Below are 27,970 nucleotides of genomic sequence, written 5' to 3'. Positions count from 1 at the left end.
TTGAATAAAAACACCTGAGTACTTTACATAAATAGTTCTGATTTGCTGTGCAAAAAATGTAAACCACATTTCTCTCTCTCCTTTCTTTTTTTCTCCAACAAGCACACTAGATGGTGCTATCGCCTCACAGGACACTTCCTTGTTTTAACTCTGAATGAGTTCACTGCTTCAAAGTTCTACATGTGATTAATTAAGATCAACTGTAAACTCTTTATAAACCACATATTTGTCTGCTCACACAGCAACTCTTGTAATATTCTTATGAAACACTGGTCACGGTTGCTGGTCATTGCGCTGAAGATGACGGCTTTGGGTTGTTTCTTGTCTGATTTGTCTCAGGAGGTGTCAGGTGTCTGATCTGCTTGTTCTTCTGCTTGACTAAAAGTGTTTGGGACCCTGAGGAAGAAAAAGACTCAAATTATTACATTATACTATACATATTTCTACATTCCTCTAATCAACAGATGAATAAACATGCTGACTATGAGTACACAACGATGGTTTCATGTACAAACAATGTATAGAGACGGATTGGTACAGGAAAATAAATTCAAAAATAGACAGTGCAGAAATAATTTAGTAAAGTAACAAATATGTGTAAACTAATAACAGTAGGAAAGTGTCTTACTCAGGAGTGTCTCTGATTGTTTCATCCGTTCTTGTTCTCCTCAGTCCCTGTAGCAGACTGAAGGATTTAAGAAAAGTCAGTGCTGGACACACAATTATCAATTATTTATTTATGAGTTTTGTCTGAAAAGATCTCAATCAACCATTATTAACTATGAGACAGTGTTATTATAACAAGACAGGTGTTGAGTTAAAAGTTTAAAAGTTACCGGTTGCAATGTTTCTGTGTAAGCGCGGCGATGACGATTAAAACAGCAACACAAACAAAGGCAGCCGTGATCATCAGAAAGTTCCAAGTGAAATCTGTGAGAAAAAAGGGAAATTAATAACACTTAACATTCATAAAGCAACAACAGATCAAATGGTAATACTGACTTGAGACATGAGCTATAGTGTATTTATGAATCAGGATGTTTGGAAGAGTTTCTCACCATCATCAGGAATCATCATAGACACCTCTATCTGAGGACCAGAGAGCACTCTCACTGCACATCCAACCTGTGTGCTTTTGCTATGGAGACGAGACAGCCCAGCTGTAGTGGTGACAGTGACTGTGCCGTTGGTGTTGGTGACGCTGGTAGAGTCGTAGTGAGGGACAGTCAGTGTTACTGTGGGAGCAGGTCGAGCTGTGGCTGAGCAGGACACAACTGTTGATTCTCTGACGTGAATAAAGGGTCCATGCAGCTCTGCAAAGATGAAATATTGAAATGTTAAAACATTACAGAGAAGATAAAGAGTTATAGAAATGTCTCTAATAACACAGCAGGTTCTCACCATAGAGCTGCAGGCAGGTTGTAGCATTGAGAGCACCTTCAGAGAGGGTGTTAAACAAACAGCGATAGCACCCTTCATCCTCCTCCATCACCCTCCTGATAACTATTGAGGTGTTCTGCAGTCCAGCATATTTAAACTCCATTTTATCTCTAAAGTCAGGATTCACTTGTTGACCAGAGTCTTTGTGGCTAGAAGCAAGGTTCTTCTCCATCTCAGGTAAAATCTTCAGCCATGTGACTTTCTCAACATCTCCAGATTGTATCAGGCAACAGTATAAACAGGCTTCGTCTCCTACAGCTGCCTCCACAGTGTGCTGGGTTTCAATCAGAGCTGTTAGACCTGCAGGAGACACAACTCATATAAATTATTATAAGATACACCATAGAAATCAATTCAAAACATGTTTAAAATGGGATCAGACATCTGTCCGTATTATAACTATGCTCACACCACCTGTGTGGCAGTGCACACCCATTAGACATTTTTGTAAAGAGATCACTATCCCTCTGAACTGGAGATCACAGAACTCCATTACACAGTGGAAAAGATCTCCTTGGAAAATGTACTATCCACCTCTACAACTGAATGTATGTACAGTATATAGTAGCCTATTGTTATGATGACCCCAGTTAGGTCCACTCATTGCCACACCCCGTTCTTTAAATATTCAGTTTTCTCTTTAATCTGACTTAATTTACTTTGTTTAAATATAGCAAATATCTTTTGTTAAACTTTGAAAATTATAAAATATGAATTAACCAATGCAAAAGTATTAACGAAGCGTAATGAAGCAGTTGTCATAAATAATAAACATACTGTAGTCACACAGCTACTTGCAGTTACTTACAGAACTTACATAATAAAAACATGTAGTGAACATAAATTATAACATTAAAACATCATTGCTTTATTAACCAAACAAATATAAATGAATATGTGTGCCCTGTTCCAACCAAGCCAACACTGTGCTAATGTCTGTGTCCTCGCGCTGCAAGGGCAGCAGCTCTGAGTCCCTGATGGAGAGAGTACACAGAAACACAGAGAGTCTCTCTCTGTGTTTCTGTGTCTGTCTGTCTGCCAGGGGCGGGGCCAAAGTGGGGGCCGGGGCTGGCACTGGCCCCCCCATCAGAGTCTGAATGTGATAGGTCCAATAAGACTGTCAAATTTACTTTTTTTAACCTGTTTCTGGCACTGTACAGCATGTATAATCCTAAAAAGGGACAGCAGGGGCAAACAAATGAATTATAACTGATGAATATTAGTTTATGCTAGATATTCACACGCAAAGTTTACGCCAGAGGGGCGAATTATTCAGTTTTCTTTCCTGAGATTTGAAGGTAAAATTAGAAGTTTAACATAAAAATGCTGTTGCAGTGTACTTATTATTTTGTTATTTTTTTATTGTTTTAAAGTCACCAGAATTCAGGAAACAAAGTCTCTGAAACTCAAATTTTTTGTTGAGGTCTCAAGATTGGCAAGTATGCAAAACAACCACATTTTGAGTTATTTCCTCGAACAGAGCATTCAACAAAACGTGGTACACACAGCACAAATGACAGGTGATGGGGCCAGTCTGGACCATGGATCTATTAAAGTTCCACACCACAACAACAACCCACAGAGGAAGCTCCTCCAACTCCTCTTCCTGCCCTACAGCACCAGAAAAGGACCAACCATCTTCTTCGCCATAATACAGTTTTAAACCATGAAATAGTATAGAAGAGTCTGTTACACTATGATATAAATAATGAGTTAACCAATGCAAAATCAGCCACCAAAACGATGCGTAATTACGCAGTAACAACAAACTAAACATGCAGGAATCACACAGCTGAGCTTTCAGATTAAGACAAATAAATGTGACCTGCTCCATCATTATGAGTCACATTGACCCCGAAACACATTTGTTTGCAGATTGATTGGCTACAAGTGAAATTTGTTTGCCTCTCCTAAATAAAAATAACTTGAGTGTTTGACTTCTGTGTTGTTGTCTGGGTCAATTCTCAATCCAGTGCCTTTTTGGTTTGAAAACATTTTCTTTATGGTGCAGCTGATGCGAGATCTTCAAACTTCAATATTTCCACGTGAATACAACAACAACAACATAAACAGACACTTATTTGTGTTGTAAATCAGATGGTGTGAAGTACACGGACAGTGTGGTCACAAGTTAATCTGGCTGCCTTCTGCGTCTCAGAGCGACTACTTAGCGGATGATATTTGAGATGAATATGACATTCACCTGTGACCACCCCAATGACATTCACCTGTGACCATCCCAATGACATTCACCTGTGACCATCCCAGTGACATTCACCTGTGACCATCCCAATGACATTCACCTGTGACCATCCCAATGACATTCACCTGTGACCATCCCAATGACATTCACCTGTGACCATCCCAATGACATTCACCTGTGACCACCCCAATGACATTCACCTGTGACCATCCCAATGACATTCACCTGTGACCATCCCAATGACATTCACCTGTGACCATCCCAATGACATTCACCTGTGACCATCCCAATGACATTCACCTGTGACCACCCCAATGACATTCACCTGTGACCATCCCAATGACATTCACCTGTGACCATCCCAATGACATTCACCTGTGACCACCCCAATGACATTCACCTGTGACCACCCCAATGACATTCACCTGTGACCACCCCAATGACATTCACCTGTGACCATCCCAATGACATTCACCTGTGACCATCCCAATGACATTCACCTGTGACCACCCCAATGACATTCACCTGTGACCATCCCAATGACATTCACCTGTGACCATCCCAATGACATTCACCTGTGACCATCCCAATGACATTCACCTGTGACCATCCCAATGACATTCACCTGTGACCACCCCAATGACATTCACCTGTGACCATCCCAATGACATTCACCTGTGACCATCCCAATGACATTCACCTGTGACCACCCCAATGACATTCACCTGTGACCACCCCAATGACATTCACCTGTGACCACCCCAATGACATTCACCTGTGACCACCCCAATGACATTCACCTGTGACCATCCCAATGACATTCACCTGTGACCACCCCAATGACATTCACCTGTGACCATCCCAATGACATTCACCTGTGACCATCCCAATGACATTCACCTGTGACCATCCCAATGACATTCACCTGTGACCATCCCAATGACATTCACCTGTGACCATCCCAATGACATTCACCTGTGACCACCCCAATGACATTCACCTGTGACCATCCCAGTGCTGGTGGCGCATTGGAGGAAACCTCCGTCTGTCTCACAAGCTGTGATTTTGGTATGAGTTCAAATCCCGTAAAACCTGACATTTTTATTCATTTTTGTTTTCTTAAAGGGATGAAGAGTTCTTCTACGTGACACATGTTTACTACAACAAGCTCCAAAGACGAATATGTGTATTTAGAAACTTGTATTAGCTTACAGGAAGAGCGACGCTGCTCTTAATGTTTTCAACATATTCATCATAACAAGCAACGTTTCAAACGCGAGCAGAATATAATAATAATATAAGACTCCAAAGCTCCAAAGACCAATCCGGTATGTTTAAACATTGTAATGAAATACTAAACAAAGAGGCATTCACGAGGACAGCTACGTATTCTCTTCCTGCTTTCAACAGCTGCCGTAACCACGACAACCACAGACTCATTCGGATGAAAGTCGCCAGTTAAACCGTAACTCCGGTGTAGAGAGCGGCGCTGTTGTACAGTTTGCAGCTACACTGGTACTCCCGGCTGGGCGATCTCAGTCTCTATAACACTGCCCTGATTTAATAACTATAATCAGAGAGATTTCGTGCCATCATCGGCTCAGCCATGAGCGGAATATCTTCCTCCTCGCCTTCCTCCAACTCTCTCTCTCCGTCCTGATCAGCGGATTGAGAGCTAGCCTAGCCTCTAGCCTCTAGCCTTAGCAGGGCGTCCAACCCGACCCGGCGCATCCGCTGTCCTCAATACCCGGTGCGGTGAAATAATCTGAATTTAAGTCGGTCCAGTTGTCTTCAGATGTAGCACCTCTAACAGGAATTTAATTTAAAAGTCGAGCGATGTGTTCCTCACGTGATTTCATCTCTGTCAACCACAATCTGTCAAGCAGCTCTATTGAGCCGAGTCAACACACAGCGGACTTCCGGTAAAAACTTTACGACAACGTTATGTTTATCACAAGTTGGTAGCCTGGTTCACCTCCAACATCTCCCATTTGATCAGTGATTCCTCCAATTCAGTCTGTTTATCAAGCTAGTTGGTAGGTAGGAAAGTGAAGCCCCCAAATAAACAGAGTGAACACGGATTAAAGAGGACCTATTGTGATCAGTTTCAGGTGCATACTTGTATTTTAGGTTTCTACTAGAACATGTTTACATATTTTAAAGTTCAAAAAACGCTTTATTTTTCTCATACCGGATGTGCTGCAGCACCTCTTTTCACCCTCTGTCTGAAACGCTCTGTTTGAGCCCCCCCCCGTCCCAAAAAGCCCAGTCTGCTCTGATTGGTCAACTGGACCAAACTCTTCGGGATCTGCTCCAGCTCCGCATTAACTTGCTTTGTTTAAGGGCGTACCAAACTAGCAGTTATGCAAACGTGTTACTTAGTGACATCACCACGTTACGGAAGAAAAGGTGGGGCTTCAAACAAGGTGTTTCAGGAGCAGTGTTTCTCTCTTTTTAGCATGGACTTTGGGCTTTGTAACTTTGCAGACCTTTTACATGCACAAAAAACTATATAACACACTAAAGTAAAAAGCACAAAAGCATAATAGGTCCTCTTTAAATCATTTTTGCAAAGAAACAAAAATATGTATAAGTGAAAAATGAATAAATTGACTCACTCATGAGTGTCTTTGATTTCTTTTTGTGGTGTCTTCTTCTACTCAGAGTCCCTGTGTGACCGACTGAAGGATTTAAGAAAAGTCAAAGATCAATTTGTGGGTTTTATCTAAAAAGATCTCAATCAATCATGAGCATAATAACTGTTAGACAGCGGTATTATAACAAGACAGGTGTTCAGTGCTTCTTGAAGTGAAAAACATAAGTGCCAGTACTCTCTTATTCACATGTCTCACAGTAATAAATTTATAATTACCGGTTCCGATGTTTCCGCATAAGCAGGGTGATGACGACTGCAGCAACAACACAAACACCGGCCACAACCACGGACACGATGATCAGAGTGAAATCTGAAATAAAATAGGGAAATTAATGACACTCATTCATAAAGCAACTACAGATCAAATGGTATTATTGATCTGAGACCACCTAAAGGTAAAATTATAGAAATCCTCATTGTTATTAGATCCAGATTCCTCATCAAAACCTGGAAAATAAAAACAACAGACATGAACTATAGAGTATTTAGGAATCAGGATGTTTGGAAGTGTTTCTCACCATCATCAGACGACTGTTTGACCTCAGGAATCATCATAGACACCTCTATCTGAGGACCAGAGAGCACTCTCACTGCACATCCAACCTGTGTGCTGTTGCCATGGAGACGAGACAGCCCAGCTGTAGTGGTGACAGTGACTGTGCCGTTGGTGTTGGTGACGCTGGTAGAGTCGTAGTGAGGGACAGTCATTGTTACTGTGGGAGCAGGTCGAGCTGTGGCTGAGCAGGACACAACTGTTGATTCTGTGACGTGAAGAAAGGGTCCATGCAGCTCTGCAAAGATAAAATATGATATAACATTACAGAGAAGACAGAGAGTTATGGAAATGTCTCTAATAAGACAGCAGGTTCTCACCATAGAGCTTCAGGCAGGTTGTAGCAATGAAATCACCTTCAGAGAAGGTGTTAAACATACAGCGATAGCACCCTTCATCCTCCTCCATCACCCTCCTGATAACTATGGAGGTGTTCTGCAGTCCAGCATATCTAAACTCCATTTTATCTGTAAAGTCAGGATTCACTTGTTGACCAGAGTCTTTGCGGCTAGCAGCAAGGTTCTTCTCCCCCCCAGGTAAAATCTTCAGCCATGTGACTTTCTCAACATCTCTAGATTGCATCAGGTGACAGTTTAAGTAGGCCTCATCTCCTACAGCTGCCTCCACAGTGTGCTGGGTTTCTATCAGCGCGGTTAGACCTGCAGGAGATGACAGCACACATTGTAGTTAGGATGTATTTTTCCCTTTGCAAAATATGATATAAGTAATGAATTAACCAATGTAACATCATTTGCCACCAAAACGATGTGCAACAGACAATAAACATGCAGGAATCACACAGCTGTGCTTTCAGATTATCAGAATAATAAATGACATAATGTCTAGACCTTTATAACATTGCTGTATCATCTCTTTCTCACCTTTCTGAAAGACTCCCAACACACAAAGGAAATGTAAGACTGCACGGTGCGCCATCATGATACTGAACTGAATCTACCGCCAAAACTACAGAAAGTGAAAGTCAAAGTTGTCATTACGTAGGCTGCAGGTGCACGCAGGTAAAGTCCAGGTAAATTGATCTCGGTGGGTGCCAAATAAACACCTATTGACCAACAATGTAGCAACGAATCCTTACAAAATAAATAAGGGCTTAAAATATAATCATAACAAAAGTGTTATTTATTAATAAATGGCAAATTAGCTCTTCAAAATGTGATAGAAAGAGCTCCTATTGCCCCCCATGCCACTGCAATGGTACAACCAGGCCGTGGACCAATCAGGGAGAAGGAAGGACACCTCATCTCAATGAATCATTACCAGACTGCTGTTCAGCTACTCAGTACACTGAACTATGATTCAAATCAACAGTTGTCTAATGTCATAGCAGAGGATGATAATTACAACCACAGGCTATGAGCTGTTAAAGTCCAGGTTTATAAATGAATTAAAATGCATTAATGTAGTTATTGACATGAACAGGTGCCACATGCACATTTAAAGAGGTTATTTTGCCAAACAAAACAGGAGGGATTTGTTATTTTTTCACATAATCAAGCCAATTATGTGGATGTAAATCTTTCTCTTGCCACATTTACCATATGAAAATCATAAAACAATTAATTGATAAAACACTATAGTAACACATATAACAACTTAACCCAAAAATAAATATTAAAGATATTATACAGCCAGGAACACTAAGAAAAATATCAACTGCTTCAGAAATATTCATTAAGAAAAGGTATAACAAGTTTAATATTTTGTGGCAAAGTTACAAGTTAATTAACATATAAATTGATATAAACCTAAGTCACTGATACAGATATATGAGTTCATAATGAGGAAACAAAACTATTATAAAAAAATATATATATATCTTCACCATAAAAAGTTAGACAAACTAATTTAGATATGTTGACATTCCTGAATTAAGTAAACCAACTACTACCATTTCAAGTTATTCCAAATCAAGTTTGCTGCAACTAAAAGACATCAAATTTACCAGCTGACAGATGAAAGTCCACAAAGCCAAAGTGAGCTCCCTGTGCTTGAGGTGCTCTCTGTGCTACAGGTAATGTGAGACTGGAGCAGGAGAATCCATGCTTCAGAGATTTAACTACGACTGAACTGTTTCCAGTTTCCTGCTGCTGACTTTCAGCCCCTGATCTGTCTGAACAGCCTCAACTCTCCTGCAGCACATGAGAGGAAAGCAGGACCTCTAGTGACCATGTTGTGCACCTGCTGCTAAAAATATGCAGCAGACATTTAATGCAAACTCTGTCAGTGTTTCAACTCCTACTCTATATATTTTTATCTTCATATGAAGTTTATATTCTAAATATAAAGAGCAGCAGCAGAAAATGTATTTAAAAAGTCGTACAAAACAAAGGATGCTTTATCTGGATGCAACAGTGAATTAAAACTATCACCTAAATTATATTTCAAAATCAAAACTACTGATCTGCTGGAATCAATGAACTGGTGCAGCTCGTTCAGTTCTGTCTTTAAAGGCGTTTTGAACATTCAGATAAAAACAAGATATTAGTCAGTTTCCAAATCATTCAGAACAACAGTGATGTGGATAAACATGCAGACTATGAATACACAATGTATCGCAAATTGGTAGCCTGGTTCACCTCCAACATCTCCCATTTGGATTCCTCCAATTCAGTCTGATTATCAAGCTAGTTGGTAGGTAGGAAAGTGAAGCCCCCGAATAGACAGAGGGAACACGGATTAAAGAGGACCTATTGTGTTCATTTTCAGGTGCATACTTGTACTTTAGGTTTCTACTAGAACATGTTTACATATTTTAAAGTTCAAAAAACGCTTTATTTTTCTCATACCGGCTGTGCTGCAGCACCTCGTTTCACTCTCTGTCTGAAACGCTCTGTTTGAGCCCCCCCCCCTCCCAAAAAGCCCAGTCTGCTCTGATTGGTCAGCTGGTCCACTTTGTTGTGATTGGTCAACCGAACCAAACTCTTTGGACTTCGCTCTAGTTCCACTCTAACTAGCTTTGTTTGAGGGCGTGCCAAACAAGCCGTTATGCAAACGTGTTACGTGGTGACATCCCCATGTTACGGAAGAGAAGGCAGGACTTGTTACAACCCGGCTCTTAGGTTGCAACAAAAATGGGAGTGGAGACGAGGTAAATGCAAAAAGTAACAAAGTTTATTACAAAACACTAATTCATGAATAAATGTAAAGATCAGTATCAGTAATCAGTGGTGTAGGAGTGCATGGATGCGTGTGTGTGTGGGTGCATGGAGAAAAAGAGGAAGAATAGCCGCGCCGCGATGTCCACACAAATGGAGTGATGTCATCATGTCCCCGCCTCAACCAGAGCCTGCAAGAAACAAAGAGACCAGCGAGCCAACACACACCTAGTGGGGGGAGGGGTCGTCACACTCCCCCCCATCAAAAAAGGAGTTCCAATAAGAACACTGCAACCGCTATTCACTAAATCAACTACAAAACAATTTACTTTACCTACGATTGATGTTTTTCATTTGTAATATCATTTCTAAACTATAGTTGTAACACTATACTTAAAACTATATCAAAATCCATACTGACCGTTTGTAGTTTATTCCCCAGCAGCCAACCAACCTCCACTCAGCAACTCCGGCGCCTCAAGAAACATTTAAGGTGACAGAACCTGGACATAGCAGACCAGAGGGGTTAACAATTCAGTCAGACAAATATTTAAGAGCTAGGCGCTCTAGATAAGGCATCGACCACAACATTATCAGAGCCTTTGATGTGGCGAATGTCCAAACAATAAGCTTGCAAATACAACATCCATCGCATCAACCTGCGATTTGGGCAATGTACTGAGTGCAAAAAAATTATGGGATTATGATCTGTGTACGCAACCAGAGGAACACTAGAGCCTACAGAAACATCAAAATGCTGTAAGGCCCAGATGAGTGCCAGGGTCTCTTTCTCAATCACCGAGTAGTTCAACTGAAATGAGTTCAACTTTTTTGAGTAGAAACTCACGGGACGATCCACACCACTACCATCCGTCTGGAACAGCACCGCCCCTGCCCCCACATCACTTGCATCCACCTGCAGTTTGAAAGGTTGATCCATGCAAGGAGCTGCGAGAACAGGAGGTTAACACAAAACAGACTTAACATTGTCAAAAGCCTGCTGACACGAGGCTGACCACACAAATCGAGCTTTTCCTTTCAGCAAATCAGTCAGAGGGGCTACCACAGTCGAAAAGTTTTTACAGAAGCTGCGATAGTACCCGACTAGGCCAAGGAAACGCTGAAGTTCTTTTTTCGTGGTGGGAACTGGATATTTCCAAGATACCTCCAACCTGCACGGCTCTCCAATGTTAACCTGTCGAAAGGGAGAGACAACAGGGACAGGTTCCACAGATACAGCACAAGCACCAGAGTTCATCCAACCCCCGCTATACCCTCTTCCAGCATTTGCTCTGGGACAGTCAGTTTTCCAGTGCCCTCTACCCTTGCAAAAGTTACATACTCTTGAAGAGTCAAAATGCGTCTGACCTCGTGTACAGTGTTCCAACCTACCAAGGCGTGGATGAGGTTTCTCCTCTCGTCTACCCGAGGCCCGATACATACCACCTCCGTCTGGGACCCTGAAGTTGCGTTCACCTCTGTGCGTCAGCACGTAGTCATCAGCCAGGGTGGCGGCCTCAGCAGCAGTCTTCACTTTATACTCACCGATGTAAACTGGGTCTCGCTCACTAAATTGAGGAACTAACCGCAGATTACTGGCAACATCAAATGACGAAGTCGATCTACCAGAGAAATCAGAGGCACGGCTAGCACCTCCAGCAGGTAAACTCAACCTGTGCTCTATCTCCAGCCTTTTAAGTTCTGCCTCTCTCCTCAGTTTCTCCACTGCCAGCTTCTCCATCTCTGTCTGCAGTAGCAACAGCTCTCTCCTCTGCTCAAAAGTCAAACCTGCATCTCTGCAGCCAGACACATCAACACTGTCCACCTCAGGACCAACAGTATACATTTTACCTCTGAAAATACCCCTATCAGTGAGATTTGCTTTAACAATACCTTTAATGTTGTCCTTCATCCTCTTATCACCAACATCTAAATTAAAATGTTCGGCAATACGGATTAACTGTTCACGTGAGCAGCTGTCCAGCAGCTCCTCCGATGGCGCTCTCAAAAACTCCTCTACACTCGCCATAACTCACTAGCACTCACTTACCTACACGCACAATCCTCTACTGACGCGACAAAAACACACCCGGCACGCTGAGCTCACACAGCCCGCACAGCCGTGACGTCGCCGTGCACCGTCCCTCTAACTGCCTGACAGAGAACTAGGTAAACTCCCCCCTAGTCTTCAGGTGCTAGTTGCGGTGGGTATTTATGCACTCTCTACCGCAAACCCGGCGAAGCAACCGGCAACCGGCGACTTCCCCCGCAGCCTCAGCCGTGCTCCCGAGCTGACAGCAGCACTAACCGCGTTCACACCACACTAACACCCCCCAATGAACTTCAAAGGGAGTCCGCACTGAAGCCTACCAGGGACAGAAACACCGGTAACTTACAGTGGCTGGACCTGACTGCTGAACTCACTGCCAAACATCACCAGCACATCAAACCTGGCGAAGCTAACAAACAACCAGCGGCTTCACTGAAATGACCACAAACAGCACTTACCCTCGTCAACGCTACTCCCAAACATTTATCTGAGCGCTCATTGACAAAAAACGCTCCTGAAATTAGCAACAGCTGTGTCGACGTCACACTACAACCGGTCCTTCTTACTAACTCCGCCCAACAGACCTCTTACTACCTGAGAAACTAGGTCCACCAAAATAGACGAGCCCCCATTTGTTGCAACAAAAATGGGAGTGGAGATGAGGTAAATGCAAAAAGTAACAAAGATTATTTACAAAACACTAATTCATGAATAAATGTAAAGATCAGTATCAGTAATCAGTGGTGTAGGAGTGAATGGATGCGTGTGTGTGGGTGCATGGAGAAAAAGAGGAAGAATAGCCGCGCCGCGATGTCCACACAAATGGAGTGATGTGCGTGCATGGAGCGAGAGCGTTCTGAATGGCGAAGAGGGTTTTATAGTCAGCGCTACACCGGGCCCAGGTGTAGCTCATCAACCCATCATGTCCTCATGTCCCCGCCTCAACCAGAGCCTGCAAGAAACAAAGAGACCAGCGAGCCAACACACACCTAGTGGTGGGGAGGGGTCGTCACACTTCAACGAGGCGTTTCAGGCAGTTCAGGAGCAGTGTTTTTCTCTTTGGCGTGGGCTTCGGGCTTTGTACCTTTGCAGACCTTTGACATGCACAAAAAACTATATAACACTCTAAAGGAGAGATGAAAAGCACAAAAGCATAATAGGTCCCCTTTAAATAATTTTTGCAAAGAAGCATAAATATGTACAAGTGAAAAATTAATAAATTGACTCACTCATCAGTGTCTTTGATTTCTTTTTGTGATGTCTTGTTCTACTCAGAGTCCCTGTGTGACCGACTGGAGGATTTAAGAAAAGTCGAAGATTTATTTGTGGGTTTTGTCTGAAAAGATCTCAATCAATCATGAGCATAATAACTGTGAGACAGCGGTATTATAACAAGACAGGTGTTCAGTGCTTCTTGAAGTGAAAAACAAAAGTGCCAGTACTCTCTTATTCACATGTCTCACAGTAATAAGTTTATAATTACCGGTTCCAAGGTTTCTGTTTAAGCAGGACGACTGCAGCAACACAAACACAGGCCACAACCACGGACAACACGATGATCATGTTGGTGAAATCTGTAAGAAAAGAGGGAAATTATTAATGACACTCATTCATAAAGCAACTACAGATCACATGGTATTATTGATCTGAGACCACCTAAAGGTTAAATTATATAAATCCTCACTGTTATTAGATCCAGATTCCTCATCAAAACCTGGAAAATAAAAACAACAGACCTGAGCTATAGAGTATTTATGAATCAGGATGTTTGGAAGTGTTTCTCACCATCATCAGACGACTGTTTGACCTCAGGAATCATCATAGACACCTCTATCTGAGGGCCAGAGAGCACTCTCACTGCACATCCAACCTGTGTGCTTTTGCCGTGGAGACCAGACAGCCCAGCTGTAGTGGTGACAGTGACTGTGTCATTGGTGTTGGTGACGCTGGTAGAGTTGTAGTGAGGGACAGTCAGTGTTACTGTGGGAGCAGGTCGAGCTGTGGCTGAGCAGGACACACCTGTTGATTCTCTGACGTGAAGAAAGGGTCCATGCAGCTCTGCAAAGATAAAATATTTAAATGATAAAACATTACAGAGAAGACAGATAATTAAAGAAATGTCTCTAATAAGACAGCAGGTACTCACCATAGAGCTTCAGGCAGGTTGTAGCAGTGAGAGCACCTTCAGAGAAGGTGTTAAACATACAGCGATAGCACCCTTCATCCTCCTCCATCACCCTCCTGATAACTATGGAGGTGTTCTGCAGTCCAGCATCTTTAAACGCCAGCTTACTTTGAAAACCAGCATTCACTCTTTCACCAAATCGTTCACTGTAAGTAGCCATGTTCTTCTCTCCATCAGGTAAAATCTTCTGCCATGTGACTTGCAGAACATCTCTAGATTGCATCAGGCAACATTTCAAGCATGCTTCCTCTCCTACAGCTGCATGCACAGTGTGCTGGGTTTCTATCAGAGCTGTTAGACCTGCAGGAGATGACAGCACACATTGAGTTAGGATGTATTTTTCCCTTTGCAAAATATGATATAAATAATGAATTAACCAATGCAAAATCATTAGCCACCAAAACCATGTGCAACAGACAATAAACATGCAGGAATCACACAGCTGTGCTTTCAGATTATCAGAATAATAAATGACATAATGGCTAGACCTTTATAACATTGCTGTATCATCTCTTTCTCACCTTTCTGAAAGACTCCCAACACACAAAGGAAATGTAAGACTGCACGCTGCGCCATCCTGATACTGAACTGAATCTACCACCAAATCTACAGAAATTAAAGTATCTGTAAGTACATCCGGGTCGCGGACAAAGAGAGAGAAGAAAAGGACACCGCGACTCCAGCGGTTTATAAATGAATTAAAATGCATGAATGTAGGTCTATCATTGACATGAACAGGTGCCACATGCACATTTAAAGAGGTAACTTTGCCAAACAAAACAGGAGGAATAAATCCTGCCTACATGTGTGTTGACTCAGCAGAGATCACATTCAATGAGAAAAGTTGATCTACAGGAGAACAGATTAAATAGAGAGAGCCTTACTGCATTATATTCCATTATATTTTGTCACTTGCCACCTGAATTTTGTGTTTTCCTTTACATAAATAAAAGACATTTCCACCACAAAAGGATGCAGATGTGCACGGGACATTTTCGCCACAGCTGGTTCAATCCCAAAGGACAGATGTTATGTTATTTTTTTCACATAATCAAGCCACTTATGTGGATGTAAATCTTTCTCTTGCCACATTTACCATATGAAAATCATAAAACAATTGATTGATAAAACACTATAGTAACACATATAACAACTCAACCCAAAAATAAATATTAAAAAATATTCTACAGTCAGGGACACTAAGAAAAATATCAACTGCTTCAGAAATATTTATTAAGAAAAGTAAAACAAGTTTAATATTTTGTGGCAAAGTTACAAGTTAATTAATGCATACATGGATTTAAACTTAAGTCACTGATACAGATATGAGTTCATGAGGGAACAAAACTACTATTAAAAAAAGCATATCGTCACAATAAAACGTTAGACAAACTAATTTAGATATGTTGACATTCCTGGATTAAGTAAACCAACTACTACCATTTCAACATATTCCATATCAAGTTTGCTGCAACTAAAAGACATGAAACTTACCAGCTGGCAGATGAAAGTCCACAAAGACAAAGTGAGCTCCCTGTGCTTGAGGTGCTCTCTGTGCTACAGGTAATGTGAGACTGGAGCAGGAGAATCCATGCTTCAGAGATTTAACTACGACTGAACTGTTTCCAGTTTCCTGCTGCTGACTTTCAGCCCCTGATCTGTCTGAACAGCCTCAACTCTCCTGCAGAACATGAGAGGAAAGCAGGACCTCTAGTGGCCATGTTGTGCACCTGTTGCTAAAAATATGCAGCAGACATTCAATGCAAACTCTGTTAGTGTTTCAACTCCTACTCTATATATTTTGATCTTCATATGAAGTTTATATTCTAAGTATAAAGAGCAGCAGCAGAAAATGTATGTATAAAAAGACGTACAAAACAAAGGATGCTTCATCTGGATGCAACAGTGAATTAAAACTATCACCTAAATTATATTTCAAAATCAAAACTGCTGATCTGCTGAAATCAATGAACTGGTGCAGACATGTTCTCTGTGTTGTGGCATTAACAGTCTTGTGGGTTATTCTGTGGTATTAATTAGTTAACTGAGTTGAAAGATAACTTTCTTCCTTTCAGAGATGATTGTTTTGGGTGGTTGTGGTTTATATCTTTCTCAGTAGGCGTCCGTTGCCGCAGCTCGTTCACTTGCTTCATTAAAGGTGTTTTGGGCCTTCCGATAAAAACAAGATATTAGTCAGTTTCCAAATCATTCAGAACAACAGTGATGTGGATAAACATGCAGACTGTGAATACACAATGTATCGCAAGTTGGTAGCTTGGTTCACCTCCAACATCTCCCATTTGATCAGTGATTCCTCCAAAAAGTCTGATTATCAAACTAGTTGGTAGGTAGGAAAGTGAAGCCCCCAAATAGACAGAGTGAACACGGATTAAAGAGGACCTATTGTGCTCATTTTCAAGTGCATACTGTATTTTAGGTTTCTACTAGAACATGTTTACATATATTAAAGTTCAAAAAACGCTTTATTTTTCTCATACCGGATGTGCTACAGCACCTCTTTTCACCCTCTGTCTGAAACGCTCTGTTTGAGCCCCCCCCCCTCCCAAGAAGCCCAGTCTGCTCTGATTGGTCAACTGGACCAAAACTCTATCGGGATCTGCTCCAGCTCCGCATTAACTTGCTAGGTTTAAGGGCGTACCAAACTAGCTGTTATGCAAACATGTTACTTAGTGACATCACCATGTTGCGGAAGAAAAGGTGGGGCTTCAAACAAGATGTTTCAGGAGCAGTGTTTCTCTCTTTTTAGCATGGACTTTGGGCTTTGTAACTTTGCAGACATTTTACTTACACAAAAAACTATATAACACACTAAAGGAGAGAGGAAAAGCACAAAAGCATAAAAGGTCCCTTTAAATAATTTTTGCAAAGAAGCATAAATATGTACAAGTGAAAAATTAATAAATTGACTCACTCATCAGTGTCTTTGGTTTCTTTTTGTGGTGTCTTGTTCTACTCAGAGTCCCCGTGTGACCGACTGAAGGATTTAAGAAAAGTCAAAGATTAATTTGTGGGTTTTGTCTGAAAAGATCTCAATCAATCATGAGCATAATAACAGTGAGACAGCAGTATTATAACAAGACAGGTGTTCAGGGCTTCTTGAAGTGGAAAACACAAGTGCCAGTACTCTCTTATTCACATGTCTCACAGTAATAAGTTTATAATTACCGGTTCCAAGGTTTCTGTTTAAGCAGGGCGATGACGACTGCAGCAACAACACAAACACAAACCACAACCACGGACACGATGATCAGAGCGAAATCTGTAAGAAAAGAGGGAAATTAGTGACACTCATTCATAAAGCAACTACAGATCAAATGGTATTACTGATCTGAGACCACCTAAAGGTAAAATTATAGAAATCCTCATTGTTATTAGATCCAGATTCCTCATCAAAACCTGGAAAATAAAAAACAACAGACCTGAGCTATAGAGTATTTATGAATCTGGATGTTTGGAAGTGTTTCTCACCATCATCAGACGACTGTTTGACCTCAGGAATCATCATAGACACCTCTATCTGAGGACCAGAGAGCACTCTCACTGCACATCCAACCTGTGTGATGTTGCTATGGAGACCAGACAGCCCAGCTGTAGCGGTGACAGTGACTGTGCCGTTGGTGTTGGTGACACTGGTAGAGTTGTAGTGAGGGACAGTCAGTGTTACTGTGGGAGCAGGTCGAGCTGTGGCTGAGCAGGACACACCTGTTGATTCTGTGACGTGAAGAAAGGGTCCATGCAGCTCTGCAAAGATAAAATATGATATAACATTACAGAGAAGACAGAGAGTTATGGAAATGTCTCTAATAAGACAGCAGGTTCTCACCATAGACCTGCAGGCAGGTTGTAGCACTGAGAGCACCTTCAGAGAAGGTGTTAAACAAACAGCGATAGCACCCTTCATCCTCCTCCATCACCCTCCTGATAACTATTGAGCTGTTCTGCAGTCCAGCATCTTTAAACTCCAGCTTACTTTGAAAACCAGCAAGCACTCTTTCACCAAATCGTTCACTGTAAGTAGCCATGTTCTTCTCTCCCTCTGGTAAAATCTTCTGCCATGTGACTTGCAGAACATCTCTAGGTTGCATCAGGTGACAGTATAAACAGGCTTCGTCTCCTACAGCTGCCTCCACAGTGTGCTGGGTTTCTATCAGAGCTGTTAGACCTGCAGGAGATGACAGCTAAACATTGTATTAGGATGTATTTTTCCCTTTGCAAAATATGATATAAATAATGAATAAATGCAAAATCATTAGCCGCCAAAACTATGCGTAATTACGCAGCAACAACAGAATAAACATGCAGGAATCACACAGCTGAGCTTTCAGATTATCAGAATAATAAATGACATAATGTCTAGACCTTTATAACATTGCTGTATCATCTCTTTCTCACCTTTCTGAAAGACTCCCAACACACAAAGGAAATGTATAACTGCACGGTGCGCCATCCTGATACTGTTTTGAATCTACCGCCAAAACTACATAAAGGGAAAGTTTGAATAAAGTCTTCCTCCCTGTAATGATACATCCAGGCAGCAGACCAATCAGGGAGAAGGAAGGACACCTCAATCAATCAATCATTAACAGACTGCTGTTCAGCTACTCATTACACTGAACTACTGATTCAACAGTTGTTTCTAATATCCTGGAAGATATATAGCTAAATTATTAGTCTATATTTATCCATTAGGTGTTATTAATTCTAAGGTCTCAGGTCTTTCTGACAGGTGAAGAGGAAGATAAAAGGTTTATGTACACTAGTCTCATATATTTTCACATATATATATTTTGGAAGGAAGATGGACTTTGTTTCTGTGTCCTATGATGTATATTTACAGATAATTAAATGGTCCTATAACTATCCATATGTATACATACACATATAATGTATATACACATATAGATACATACATATAAACACATATACTGTATACATATATTTAAACAAATATACATATATATATAAATAAATATACATATATATACACACACTTATATGTTATTATATAGTTACATATATACATATAAACACATATAAGTGCTGTAATGATACAATATGTGACAAGGTCTGCATCAGTTCACAACTTCTCACACTACTGTGAGGGAAACATAAAATAACAATGTAAAATAAATGCAAAATGAACTAAATGTGCTCTGCCTCACATGTCAATGCAATTACAGGGTAAACACAGTGACTCCACGCATGTACACACACAACATTAGAAGAGTAACAACACACACATTAGTTTTATGCAAATCCCACAAGAAAACTACATTACCCATAATGCCACGGGGCAGGAGGCGCGACTCTTAAACCAGCGGCGGCACTTCAAACGAACACAGTAGGCAACAATGCGATGCTAACTCTGCAATAACTTTAAAACACCTTGCAGTACAGACTTCCTCTTTGTACATTACAACTGTCTTCTATCATTCTTTCAGAATATAGTCACGGTATCGTGAATTAACACTGAAATTACATTTAGAAACGTGATTCTCCGTCAACATACCTGTTTCTGTATCAGGTCCAAACACACACTGACAGACACCTTCTCACATCTCGCATGTACCACAGTTCAACAGAGGGGTTCAACAATGAAAATACCAAAATACTTACATGAAAATAAAGGGTAGATTATATATTACCCCTTTTGTTTGTGTTGAAAACAATCGCACGACATTGTTAAGATTAATCTAATACAATCATTCAATATTAAATAAAATTGTAAGAGTACTAGAAATCTGTACCCCCCTCTCAATCATTGGCAGATGGAATATCCCCTTTTTGAGACGATACCATTTCACACAGTGTAAGGGGAGTTAAAATTAGCTGGAATACCAAAACACACCATTACATATATAAAACAAACAAGTGAAATCACTTATAATATTAAAACAGCATTGCTTTAATAACCAAACAAGTACAAATTAATATATGAAATGAATCAGAGAATACATTATTAAAAACACATCAACTATTAGAAACTCCTTGTACACTACACATTATTAATCCAGTGTTTGACAGGGATCAGTTAAAACAATATTAACACACTTAATATAGTAAGATCTTTACTACAGTTACAGCCATAAAGTTAATGTGCATCAGAGGTTCATTGAGAAATAAATAACATAAGAACACAAACATCAAACATTAAAGTGAAAAGAAAAGTGCAACACATTTATATATTATGTCTATTTTGTAATATATTGTGAATAAGTTATCGCTACATATATAGCTAGATATAAATAATCTGTATTTGGAATAAAACAGTCACCTGATTGCTTCACACAACTTTCACAATTAATTAATTCATAAGTAGATTTAAACATATTTAAATTTTTAGTACAGGTCACTGAAACAGATATATGAGTTTATTATAAGAGTATTCTAAAAAAAAGTGCATGTTATTATCAGTAAAACATCTATATCTTCATAGACAGGTCCTGGAGAGTTTCACCATAAAAAGTTAGACAAACTAATTTAGATATCCTGACATTCCTGGATTAAGTAAACCAACTACTACCATTTCAAGTTATTCCAAATCAAGTTTGCTGCAACTAAAAGACATCAAACTTACCAGCTGACAGATTAAAGTCCACAAAGACAAAGTGAGCTCCCTGTGCTTGAGGTGCTACAGGTAATGTGAGACTGGAGCAGGAGAACTGAACTGTTTCCAGTTTCCTGCTGCTGATTTTCAGCCCCTGATCTGTCTGAACAGCCTCAACTCTCCTGCAGAACATGAGAGGAAAGCAGGACCTCTACTGGCCATGTTGTGCACCTGCTGCTAAAAATATGCAGCAGACATTCAATGCAAACTCTTTCAGTGTTTCAACTCCTACTCTATATTTTTGATCTTCATATGAAGTTTATATTCTAAATATGAAAAAACAAAAAGCAGCAGCAGATAATGTATGTATAAAGAGACGTACAAAACAAAGGATGCTTCATCTGGATGCAACAGTGAATTAAAACTATCACCTAAATTATATTTCAAAATCAAAACTACTGATCTGCTGAAATCAATGAACTGGTGCAGACATGTTCTCTGTGTTGTGGCACTAACAGTCTTGTGGGTTATTCTGTGGTATTAATTAGTTAACTGAGTTGAAAGATAACTTTCTTCCTTTCAGAGATGATGGTTTTGGGTGGTCGTGGTTTTTATCTTTCTCAGTAGGCGTCCGTTGCCGCAGCTCGTTCACTTGCTTCATTAAAGGTGTTTTGGGCCTTCCGATAAAAACAAGATATTAGTCAGTTTCCAAATCATTCAGAACAACAGTGATGTGGATAAACATGCAGACTGCGAATACACAATGTATTGCAAGTTGGTAGCTTGGTTCACCTCCAACATCTCCCATTTGATCAGTGATTCTTCCAATTCAGTCTGATTATCAAGCTAGTTGGTGGGTAGGAAAGTGAAGCCCCCAAATAAACAGAGTGAAGACGGATTAAAGAGGACCTATTGTGCTCATTTTCAGGTGCATACTGTATTTTGGGTTTCTACTAGAACATGTTTACATATTTTAAAGTTCAAAAAACGCTTTATTTTTCAGCCGCACCTCAAGCACAAAAGCATAATAGGTCCTCTTTAAATCATTTTTGCAAAGAAGCATAAATATGTACAAGTGAAAAATGAATAAATTGACTCACTCATGAGTGTCTTTGATTGCTTTTTGTGGTGTCTTGTTCTACTCAGAGTCCCTGTGTGAACGACTGAAGGATTTAAGAAAAGTCAAAGATTAATTTGTGGGTTTTGTCTGAAAAGATCTCAATCAATCATGAGCATAATAACTGTGAGACAGCGGTATTATAACAATACAGGTGTTCAGTGATTCTTGAAGTGAAAAACATAAGTGCCAGTACTCTCTTATTCACATGTCTCACAGTAATAAGTTTATAATTACCGGTTCCGATGTTTCCGTATAAGCAGGGTGATGACGACTGCAGCAACAACACAAACACCGGCCACAACCACGAACACGATGATCAGAGGGAAATCTGAAAGAAAGGAGGGAATTTATTATTGACACTAATTCATAAAGCAACTACAGATCACATGGTATTATTGAATTGAGACCACCTAAAGGTAAAATTATAGAAATCCTCACTGTTAGTAGATCCAGATTCCTCATCAAAACCTGGAAAATAAAAACAACAGACATGAGCTATAGAGTATTTATGAATCAGGATGTTTGGAAGTGTTTCTCACCATCATCAGACGACTGTTTGACCTCAGGAATCATCATAAACACCTCTATCTGAGGACCAGAGAGCACTCTCACTGCACATCCAACCCGTGTGCTGTTGCCATGGAGACCAGACAGCCCAGCTGTAGCGGTGACAGTGACTGTGCCGTTGGTGTTGGTGACGCTGGTAGAGTTGTAGTGAGGGACAGTCAGTGTTACTGTGGGAGCAGGTCGAGCTGTGGCTGAGCAGGACACAACTGTTGATTCTGTGATGTGAAGAAAGGGTCCATGCAGCTCTGCAAAGATAACATATGATATAACATTACAGAGAAGACAGAGAGTTATAGAAATGTCTCTAATAACACAGCAGGTTCTCACCATAGAGCTGCAGGCAGGTTGTAGCAGTGAGAGCACCTTCAGAGAAGGTGTTAAACATACAACGATAGCACCCTTCATCCTCCTCCATCACCCTCCTGATAACTATGGAGCTGTTCTGCAGTCCAGCATATCTAAACTCCATCTTACTCTGAAAACCAGCATTCACTGTTTCACCAAATCGTTCACTGTAAGTAGCCATGTTCTTCTCTCCCTCAGGTAAAATCTTCTGCCATGTAACTTGCAGATCTCTAGATTGCATCAGGTGACAGTTCAAGCATGCTTCATCTCCTACAGCTGCCTCCACAGTGTGCTGGGTTTCTATCAGAGCTGTTAGACCTGCAGGAGATGACAGCACACATTGTGTTAGGATGTATTTTTCCCTTTGCAAAATATGATATAAATAATAAATTAACTAATGCAAAATCATTAGCCACCAAAACCATGTGCAACAGACAATAAACATGCAGGAATCACACAGCTGCACTTTCAGATTATCAGACAAATAAATGACATAATGGCTAGACATTTATAACATTGCTGTATCATCTCTTTCTCACCTTTCTGAAAGACTCCAAACACACAAAGGAAATGTAAGACTGCACGCTGCGCCATTATTGTTCCACGATGTACTGAATCTACCACCAAAGTTTAGTGGAAGTGAGAGTTTATGTAGATCTAGGATCTGTCAAGGGCAAGGAATGATCATTTCTCCTTTCTTTTTTCTCTGTTCTCTGTCTTGGTTTTTGAAATTTGTTTCTGTGTTCCATGATGTCTATTTACAGATAATTAAATGGCCCTAAAACTATCCATATGTCCACATACATACATATATAGATATACATATATATTGTTAAGTTTACTTACATTTTGTTGTAATTACTTAACTTTCTGAAGTTGTTCCAACTTAAAAATGGCGCGTGAAATTAGCTTGTACTTTGCGGCGGGGTTGCTAGGCAATCAGAGGGCTGACACACAGAGATAGACAACCACCCACGCTCACATTCAGACCTACAGGAAACCTAGGGTCAGATCAAAGGATATGACTCATGAAATATTTCTCATACCAGACGGGGTTGCTAACTGGTTATTGGTAAGACAAGAGGAACTAGATAAACAGTCAGTGATGGTGGCATTCAGATGTTTATCAAATCAGTAGGGCTCACCCATTATTAACTATTATGTATCAATAATAAGTGTTAAATCCTTCTTAAAGTGACCCTTAATTCTTTCTTCCAGACACAACTGGACTCTGTAATCAGTATATAAGATTGTATATTTCACAACAAACCTACAGAGGCATGATGGGGGCATGTGTTTACCACACCATCCTGGGTTCACAACCCCTGCTGTCTCATGTGATCCCACTCTTATTCTTTCCTGTTGCGCTGTGCTGTGATGTGATATATCCTTCTTCTAGCCAAGACAATAGCAAGAATGTTCTCTTTACAGATGTCCTGGAGATAAAGTTTAACTATTACAAGAAGTTCCTTGTAAAGGTGTGGACATTATCAGGAATGTCTTAGGAGGATTACTGAACATGACATCATACAGTTAAAGGAGACGCGGCATGCTCATTTTAGGGTTCATATTTGTATTTTGGGTTACTATTAGAAGCTTTTTTTTTATTACTGTCTGTCTGAATATACCTGTATTCACCCTCCGTCTGAAATGCTCCATTTTAGCACAGGTCCCTTTAAGACCTCCTTCCGAGAAAGCCCAGTCTGCTCTCTGATTGGTCAGCGTTTTCCGGTCTTCCGCATCTGCGTTGAAATTGTGACATCACAACGTTACAGAACAGGTACAGTTTCTGTGGCTGAGCAGGACACAACTGTTGTTTCTCTGACGTGAAGAAAGGGTCCATGCAGCTCTGCAAAGATAAAATATGATATAAAATTACAGTGCTGCGTGCATTTCTCCGTGGGTTGAGCGTTTTGATCCCTGGACAGTATTTATGTAGCGCCTAGACCTGCTTTATAATAAACAGAAAGATATAATAAACAATATGGGACCTAAGGGAATACATTTTTTTTTTTTTTTTAAATGTCCATGAGACATTAGGGGATATTTACATTTTCAAGACATTTTCTCTGTCTTAGAGATTTGTTAAATCTTTGTCATCTTTGTGACGCAGAAGTACTATCTTCTCATCAGGGTGGAATTCCCGGATCAGTTCAAGTCGACTTGAGCAACAAATGTCAGGCATCACATGTTGTGAGAATTTCAATATGATCACACGCCTTGTGGGAAATAGAGTTAAAACCTCGAAACACCAGCGGCCACGGATGGTGTTATCGCCCAGCAGGACATTTCCTTGTTTTAACTCTGAATGAGTTCACTGCTTCAAAGTTCTGTCTTGGTTTTAGAACTTTGTTTCTGACTAAACATTTCATTGTATAATTTAATTATTAATATTGTTAGTCTGTATGTGTATATATGTCTAAATGTAAATTCAATAAAAATATTGTTTAAAAAAAAAGAATATGTTTTGATAGTCCAGCATCATGAATGTAGTCCATTTTCATGTCATGTAAATATATAATCAACTACAGCCTCATACTTTTCTCTGTTGTTAATAACAGGATTAATTCATTATGGGGAAAACCACTCCTTCTTTCACTCCTCACTTTCACTTTTAGTGACACAGTTAAAAGGCTGCTCAGAAGCTGAACTGAAAGTGTTCTGCTCACGACAGTGAAGAAGATGTTGTGGATCCTGATATTTACGAGTTTGCTGTTTAAAGGTAAGAGATTATTAAGCGATTATTATCATTATTAAAATTAAATGATCAAAGTGGGCTATTTATGTTAAAGGGGCTTGGAAGGACATTGTATTTTATTCATAAAGTCAAAGTTTATCCAACTTTTTAATCCTTTTGTAACAAATGGATATGTTTCTTTAAGTCTGCATTTCACAGATCACTGGTTATGGAAATAAAACAATAGTAATAGTGAATAGTTAATTCATTAAATACATCATAGTAGTATAGTTGATGTGTTTTTTTATCATTTATTCTCTGATTTGTTACACATTAATATATATATGTTTGGTTAATAAAGCAATGATGTTTTAATGTTATAATTTATGTTCACTACATGTTTTTATTATGTAAATTCTGTAAGTAACTGCAATCGTACCTGTGTGACTACAGTATGTTTATTGTTTATGGCAACTGCGTCATTACGCTTTGTTAATACTTTTGCATTGGTTAATTCATATTTTATCATTTTGAAAGTTTAACAAAATATATTAGCTATATTTAAACAAAGTAAATTAAGTCAGATTAAAGAGAAAACTGAATATTTAAAGAACGGGGTGTTGCAATGAGTGGACCTAACTGGGGTCATCATAACAATAGGCTACTATATACTGTACATACATTCAGTTGTAGAGTTGGATAGCATTCATTTTCCAAGGAGATCTTTTCCACTGTGTAATGGAGTTCTGTGATCTCCAGTTCAGAGGGATAATGATCTATTTACAAAAATGTTTAATGGGTGTGCATGATTATAATACAGACCGATTTCTGATCCTATTTCAAACACGTCTTGAATTGATTTCTATGGTGTATCTTATAATATATGAGTTGTGTCTCCTGCAGGTCTAACAGCTCTGATAGAAACCCAGCACACTGTGGAGGCAGCTGTAGGAGACGAAGCCTGCTTATACTGTCACCTGATGCAATCTAGAGATGTTCTGCAAGTCACATGGCTGAAGATTTTACCCGAGGGAGAGAAGAACCTTGCTGCTAGCCACAAAGACTTTGGTCAAAAAGTGAATCCTGACTTTACAGATAAAATGGAGTTTAAATATGCTGGACTGCAAAACACCTCAATAGTTATCAGGAGGGTGATGGAGGAGGATGAAGGGTGCTATCGCTGTTTGTTTAACACCTTCTCTGAAGGTGACCTCACTGCTACAACCTGTCTGCAGCTCTATGGTAAGAAACTGAGACATTTCCATAACTCTCTGTCTTCTCTGTAATGTTTTAACATCCAAATATTTCCTCTTTACAGAGCTGCATGGACCCTTTCTTCACGTCACAGAATCAACAGTTGTGTCCTGCTCAGCCACAGCTCGACCTGCTCCCACAGTAACACTGACTGTCCCTCACTACAACTCTACCAGCGTCACCAACACCAACGGCACAGTCACTGTCACCACTACAGCTGGGCTGTCTCGTCTCCATAGCAAAAACACACAGGTTGGATGTGCAGTGAGAGTGCTCTCTGGTCCTCAGATAGAGGTGTCTATGATGATTCCTGAGGTCAAACAGTCGTCTGATGATGGTGAGAAACACTTCCAAACATCCTGATTCATAAATACTCTATAGCTCATGTCTGTTGTTTCTATTTTCCAGGTTTTGATGAGGAATCTGGATCTATTAACAGTGAGGATTTCTGTAATTTTACCTTTAGGTGGTCTCAGATCAATAATACCATTTGATCTGTAGTTGCTTTATGAATGAGTGTCACTAATTTCCATCTTTTCTTACAGTTATCACTCAGATCATCACGTTCGTGGTTGTGAACTGTGTTTGTTTTGTTTGCTTGTGTTTGTGTTATTGCTGCAATCGTCACTGCCCTGCTTGTACGAGACCATTGGAACTGGTAATTATAAACTTATTACTGTGAGACGTGAATAAGAGAGTACTGGCACTTATGTTTTTCACTTTAAGAAGCACTGAACACCTGTCTTGTTATTATACTGCTGTTATTATGCTCATGATTGATTGAGATCTTTTCAGACAAAACCCACAAATTAATCTTTGACTTTTCTTAAATTCTTCAGTCGGTCATACAGGGACTCTGAGGAGAACAAGACATCACAAAAAGCAATCAAAGACACTCATGAGTGAGTCAATTTATTCATTTTTCACTTACGTACATATTTATGCTACTTTGCAAATGATTTAAAGAGGACCTATTATGCTTTTGTGCTTTTCCTCTCTCCTTTAGTGTGTTATATTTTTTTGTGAAAGTAAAATGTCTGCAAAGTTACAAAGCCCAACGTCCACGCCAAAGAGAGAAACACTGCTCCTGAACTGCCTGAAACACCTCGCTTGAAGTCCCGCTTCCTCTTCCGTAACATGGTGATGTCACCAAGTAACACGTTTGCATAAAATCTAGTTTGCCACGCCCTCAAACAAAGCTAGATTGAGTGGAGCTGGAGCGAAGTCCAAAAAGTT

At 40.1% G+C, this 27,970-nt stretch overlaps 3 protein-coding genes, 3 long non-coding RNA genes and 1 pseudogene across 7 annotated transcripts in view; 4 read left to right on the top strand and 3 right to left on the bottom strand.

Annotated features, from left to right (window-relative positions):
- Positions 1 to 60: 60 nt before the first annotated feature.
- LOC119483712 (OX-2 membrane glycoprotein-like) lies at positions 61 to 8,274 on the bottom strand. The gene is made up of 6 exons (XM_037762106.1): positions 7,734 to 8,274; positions 7,173 to 7,511; positions 6,818 to 7,090; positions 837 to 930; positions 629 to 685; positions 61 to 396 (listed from the first exon to the last, which is right to left on the bottom strand). Exons 1-6 carry the CDS (start codon positions 7,789 to 7,791, stop codon positions 336 to 338), a joined length of 882 nt encoding a protein of 293 aa, XP_037618034.1. The 5' UTR covers positions 7,792 to 8,274; the 3' UTR covers positions 61 to 335.
- The window catches only part of LOC119483724, a 27,803-nt gene continuing 7,007 nt past the window's right edge, over positions 7,175 to 27,970 (top strand). The window contains exons 1-2 of the long non-coding RNA XR_005205786.1: positions 7,175 to 7,282; positions 14,275 to 14,363. This is a non-coding gene — a long non-coding RNA (uncharacterized LOC119483724). The remainder of the gene's footprint in view (positions 7,283 to 14,274; positions 14,364 to 27,970) is intronic.
- On the bottom strand, positions 12,596 to 14,626 carry LOC119483713 (OX-2 membrane glycoprotein-like). Of its 2 annotated transcripts, none has more exons than XM_037762107.1 (5): positions 14,165 to 14,626; positions 13,804 to 14,076; positions 13,502 to 13,592; positions 13,248 to 13,310; positions 12,596 to 13,143 (listed from the first exon to the last, which is right to left on the bottom strand). In XM_037762107.1, exons 1-4 carry the CDS (start codon positions 14,592 to 14,594, stop codon positions 13,286 to 13,288), a joined length of 819 nt encoding a protein of 272 aa, XP_037618035.1. In that variant the 5' UTR covers positions 14,595 to 14,626; the 3' UTR covers positions 12,596 to 13,143; positions 13,248 to 13,285. The 2 variants fall into 2 exon arrangements, with proteins under 2 accessions (XP_037618035.1, XP_037618036.1); XM_037762108.1 differs by having other exon boundaries at positions 12,597 to 13,112.
- The window catches only part of LOC119483721, a 17,473-nt gene continuing 4,591 nt past the window's right edge, over positions 15,089 to 27,970 (top strand). The window contains exons 1-2 of the long non-coding RNA XR_005205783.1: positions 15,089 to 15,572; positions 20,676 to 20,852. This is a non-coding gene — a long non-coding RNA (uncharacterized LOC119483721). The remainder of the gene's footprint in view (positions 15,573 to 20,675; positions 20,853 to 27,970) is intronic.
- LOC119483709 lies at positions 20,109 to 23,414 on the bottom strand (annotated as a pseudogene).
- On the top strand, positions 25,284 to 27,252 carry LOC119483718 (OX-2 membrane glycoprotein-like). The gene is made up of 4 exons (XM_037762114.1): positions 25,284 to 25,525; positions 26,384 to 26,722; positions 26,799 to 27,071; positions 27,143 to 27,252. Exons 1-4 carry the CDS (start codon positions 25,486 to 25,488, stop codon positions 27,226 to 27,228), a joined length of 738 nt encoding a protein of 245 aa, XP_037618042.1. The 5' UTR covers positions 25,284 to 25,485; the 3' UTR covers positions 27,229 to 27,252.
- LOC119483723 overlaps positions 27,573 to 27,970 on the top strand; it is a 683-nt gene continuing 285 nt past the window's right edge. Inside the window, exon 1 of the long non-coding RNA XR_005205785.1 lies at positions 27,573 to 27,636. This is a non-coding gene — a long non-coding RNA (uncharacterized LOC119483723). The remainder of the gene's footprint in view (positions 27,637 to 27,970) is intronic.

The sequence above is a fragment of the Sebastes umbrosus genome, chromosome 24, assembly GCF_015220745.1.
Source record: "Sebastes umbrosus isolate fSebUmb1 chromosome 24, fSebUmb1.pri, whole genome shotgun sequence".
NCBI classification, from domain to species: domain Eukaryota; kingdom Metazoa; phylum Chordata; class Actinopteri; order Perciformes; family Sebastidae; genus Sebastes; species Sebastes umbrosus.
The sequence above is the reverse complement of the archived record's forward strand: the minus strand, read 5'-3'. Positions and strand labels throughout refer to the sequence as shown.

Coding starts and splice junctions, on each gene's coding strand:
- LOC119483712 (XM_037762106.1), bottom strand. CDS start 7,791: ATGATGGCGCACCGTGCAGTCTTACATTTCCTTTGTGTGTTGGGAGTC. Junction 7,512..7,733: donor GTTGGGAGTCTTTCAGAAAG/GTGAGAAAGAGA, acceptor CATCTCCTGCAG/GTCTAACCGCGCTGATAGAA. Junction 397..628: donor ACAATCAGAGACACTCCTGA/GTAAGACACTTT, acceptor TTTCTTCCTCAG/GGTCCCAAACACTTTTAGTC.
- LOC119483713 (XM_037762107.1), bottom strand. CDS start 14,594: ATGATTTTGCATTGGTTAATTCATTATTTATATCATATTTTGCAAAGG. Junction 14,077..14,164: donor AACCTGCCTGAAGCTCTATG/GTGAGTACCTGC, acceptor TTATCTTTGCAG/AGCTGCATGGACCCTTTCTT. Junction 13,593..13,803: donor CAAACAGTCGTCTGATGATG/GTGAGAAACACT, acceptor CTTTTCTTACAG/ATTTCACCAACATGATCATC.
- LOC119483718 (XM_037762114.1), top strand. CDS start 25,486: ATGTTGTGGATCCTGATATTTACGAGTTTGCTGTTTAAAG. Junction 26,723..26,798: donor AACCTGTCTGCAGCTCTATG/GTAAGAAACTGA, acceptor TCCTCTTTACAG/AGCTGCATGGACCCTTTCTT. Junction 27,072..27,142: donor CAAACAGTCGTCTGATGATG/GTGAGAAACACT, acceptor TCTATTTTCCAG/GTTTTGATGAGGAATCTGGA.